Below are 3,404 nucleotides of genomic sequence, written 5' to 3'. Positions count from 1 at the left end.
GAGGGAGGGAGGGGGAGGGACGGTTCGGGCAGGAGCGAGGGAGCGAAGGGGGTGGGAAAACCGGGGAAGGTCTGAGAGAATGAATATCAGTGGATGTGTCGATTGAAGCTTGCGCTGCCCCTTCAATGGACAGAATGGAGGAGAATGTGCCTTGGCACCACGAGGTGCGGGCCTTTGCCCAAGCTATCGCCGATCGGACGGAAGGTGCGCCTGGGAGGAAGGGGGGGCGGGAAGGAGGGAAGGAGAGATGGAGGGATGGAGAGAGGGAGAGAGGGAGGAGCAGAGAGTGGACTTTCCCCGTAGTGCTTCTTGTGGCACAGACATGTGCTGGAGTGTTCCGGCCCATTTTCTTTCGTATTCCTCCTTATTTCGCCTCCTACCTCCCTCGCTCCCTGTCCTCCTTCCTCCCTCCCTCCCTCCTTCCCTCCTTTCCTCCTTTCTTTGGATACAGGCGAATACGAATTCATGGCGGAGCACGCTCATTCCTGCTGCACGCTTCTGGCGCGGAAAAAGACGTTCTACCGGGGGGGGAAATGGTACACTTGGATCGACTATGCGAAATTCCACGATTTGATCGAGCGGGTAGGGAGGAGGGATTGCAGGGGGGGACAGATGGGGAGGAAGGGGAAGAAGGTTGCAAAAAGGAGGTTTTGGAGGCAATCTCGAGTAGCAAAGGCACTTAATTAGACCTGTATTCCTCCTTCTCCATTTCTTATTTCCTTTCCCCTTCTCCCTTTCCCTGCTCGCTGCCTCTGGGTCACTGAATATCGATGGACCGTGCGTTCAGTTCGAGAAGGATGGCACCGAATTCGACGCCTCGGATTATTGCGCGGAGACCCCCGCATGGGCCCTCAAGGGGGCGCCCGAAGAGGGATTTGACCCTGTGGACACGCGTTTCAGGAGGAATAAGGCGGGCGTGGTGGAGGAAGTACCATACAGGCCAACAGATAGTGGGTGCGGGTAGGGACGGAGATGGGGGGGGAAGGCGAGGAGGGAGAAAGGGGAGAAGAGGGCCACAAAAGACAAGAAGCAAAATTGATGGGCTTAGTGAACGTTGATGAGGCATAGGACTAAGGGGCTAAGCGGTCGTTACTGAAACAGATGGTTTTAGCAGGGAATGTTTGGAAAGAAGAGTCACGAAAGATATGGGTGGCACAGCACCATCAATTACGTCGTGAAAAGAATTGGCATTTTCTTTTGGTTTTTCCAAGGCGTTTTCAATCATTTCTCCTCGCTTCACGTTCGTTTCCTCCATGAGCTCACTTCCTCCTCTAACCAAACTAGGGTGGATTCATCCTTCTTCCTTCCATACTGTTTTTGTACATCCTGCGTGACTTCGGTGTTTAGACAAGCGTTGTTATTTTATGAGGGTCCCGGGATGGCAATTAAAAGCTTCGGAGGTGGAGCTGTGGGCGAATTGTCTGTAGGCGGCTCTTCGCTTGCATATATAGCCTTCTTACAAATGGAGTTGGACACATGCGTGATGTCTTTCCGGCGAATCGACAACAAACAGAGACACACATACAAGCTATCCGGTGCCTATTAATTAATCATCCCAAGCAAGACACCAGAAATGCTTGGAAAGAATACGGGGGATTTGGTTTCACCGTACATTTATGATTAGCTAAAGGCGACAATGACGTAGATTGATCGAGGACGAGAGTTTCCCGCGCTTCCCAACGCACTCCTTGGGCCGTTGGGACAAGTTTTTCCAAATCATGTTTGTCCCTCGCGTGCTACCTCATCACACTACAGGCTTAGACGGGCATACACCACAATTTAACGTGGTTTTTATCGTTGCCGGGCATCCAGGTGGGTCGCCACGCCTTTTTGGGCTGGACTCGACCTCCCCGGGCTTAAAAACGGTAAAATTCAAACTCTTTGTCAGCCGTTGGTCCAAGCCTGCGCGGCCTTCAAATGGACGACATAAAGGAAACCAGAAGCCACCGGTCTTGGTGCGGAGCGCGCAAGTTTTTTTTCGTTGGGTCGTTGGACTGTACTTCACTGTCTTCAGGGGCATGCATTTATCTCGGAGGGGCTTGCAAACAACGCTGACCTCTTTAATTGCAGAGATGGGAGATGGTGCGTGCTCATTTTATTTCGAACGTCCTCGACAAGCCGAGTCTTGTTCCTTCCAAAGCCCAGCGAGACGTCACGTGCCGCCCACCGTTTTTACCCGCAATTGGTAATCTCGCAAAATCTTTTATTCTCGATTAACACAACAATTACACATTTCAGCTAAAAATTTTCGTTTTCACCCGATTTACGCAAGTCATGAAGTGTCCCTACCTCGCAACAATTTTCCTCTTTCCCTTTTTCGTATCCTCCTCCATCGAGGAAGTATATGACCGGTAAACCGCCTACATTAATCTTTTTCCTCTCTTTTCCATTCAATAGCAGGCCAGCCAGAAGGAGGTAGACACGCAATTCTTTAGATGACCACAAGGCGATTTTCCACCTTGCAAGGTGTCGACGCGGTGGAAAGAAATGCCTCGTTCGTCCTCACGACGCCTTCCGCTGCAGGCTTGCTAACAACACAAAATGCTCCTTTGATCTCGGAAGCTTTGGGCGCAGGGGCAAGCATGGATACAGCCGCCTTGAGGAACCGACGAGGAAGCAAAGCAGCTCGATGGTCGTCCACGACGCAAACCACGGCCAGTCGGACCGCACTGACCCTCCCGTCTACCACCTGCGCTGCCAGTGATACAAGCAGCCTTCCTTATTCCTCGTCGTCTTGTCTGGAGGCTTCTCCCAGGTTCCTGTTGCCCTCCGAATTGTGGAAGCATGTCATGTCGTTTTTGAACCTGGACGCCATGCCGGTCCGCAGCCTCTTGGATCTGATGGGCATCAACGCCTGCGCACAAATGCGCTCCCTCGACTTTTCTCAACGTCGCTTAGGCGCCTGTGGGACGCGGATGTTGGCGGAGCGATTGCGGGGAGGAGCGTGTCCTGAGTTAGACTCGTTGAACCTGACAGCGTGCGGAATCGGGCCAGGGGGGGCGGAGGCGTTGAGCATTGCCATGCAGACTCATGGGCTGGCGCCATCTCTACGGTTGCTGCGCTTGGCAGGGAATGGGATGGGTTCCCGTGGCGTGACGGTGCTGGCAAAGGCTTTGAAAGGAGGGGCGGGGGCGAACCTCCGGGTACTAGACATGGACGGGAACAAGGCGAACGCGGTGGGCATGCTTTTGATGATCGAGGCGCTTAGTCAGGCGGCCTGTCCGGTATTGGAAGAGCTCTCGGTGGGTCACAATACCTTGACGGACAAGGGTCTGGTGTACCTGGCTAAGACCTTGGTGGACTCGAAACTCCCCCAGCTCCGTCGTCTGGCCATACCGGAAAGCGCCGTGAGCACAGAGGGCATCCGTGCATTGGCCCGAGCCCTGAGTCTGGGCGGGGGGGGG

At 53.8% G+C, this 3,404-nt stretch overlaps 1 protein-coding gene across 1 annotated transcript; it reads left to right on the top strand.

The window, feature by feature from the left end:
- Nucleotides 1-2,435: 2,435 nt before the first annotated feature.
- NGA_0490700 (ran gtpase activating protein 1) lies at nt 2,436-3,347 on the top strand (the record flags this gene model as incomplete). The annotated part of the gene is made up of 1 exon (XM_005853434.1): nt 2,436-3,347. A coding segment is annotated over one exon (912 nt), but the record flags the coding sequence as incomplete, so codon positions are not given.
- Nucleotides 3,348-3,404: the final 57 nt, after the last annotated feature.

The sequence above is a fragment of the Nannochloropsis gaditana genome, assembly GCF_000240725.1.
Source record: "Nannochloropsis gaditana CCMP526 unplaced genomic scaffold scaffold894, whole genome shotgun sequence".
Taxonomy (NCBI): Eukaryota; class Eustigmatophyceae; order Eustigmatales; family Monodopsidaceae; genus Microchloropsis; species Microchloropsis gaditana.
This window is presented reverse-complemented; position numbering and strand designations above follow the sequence as displayed.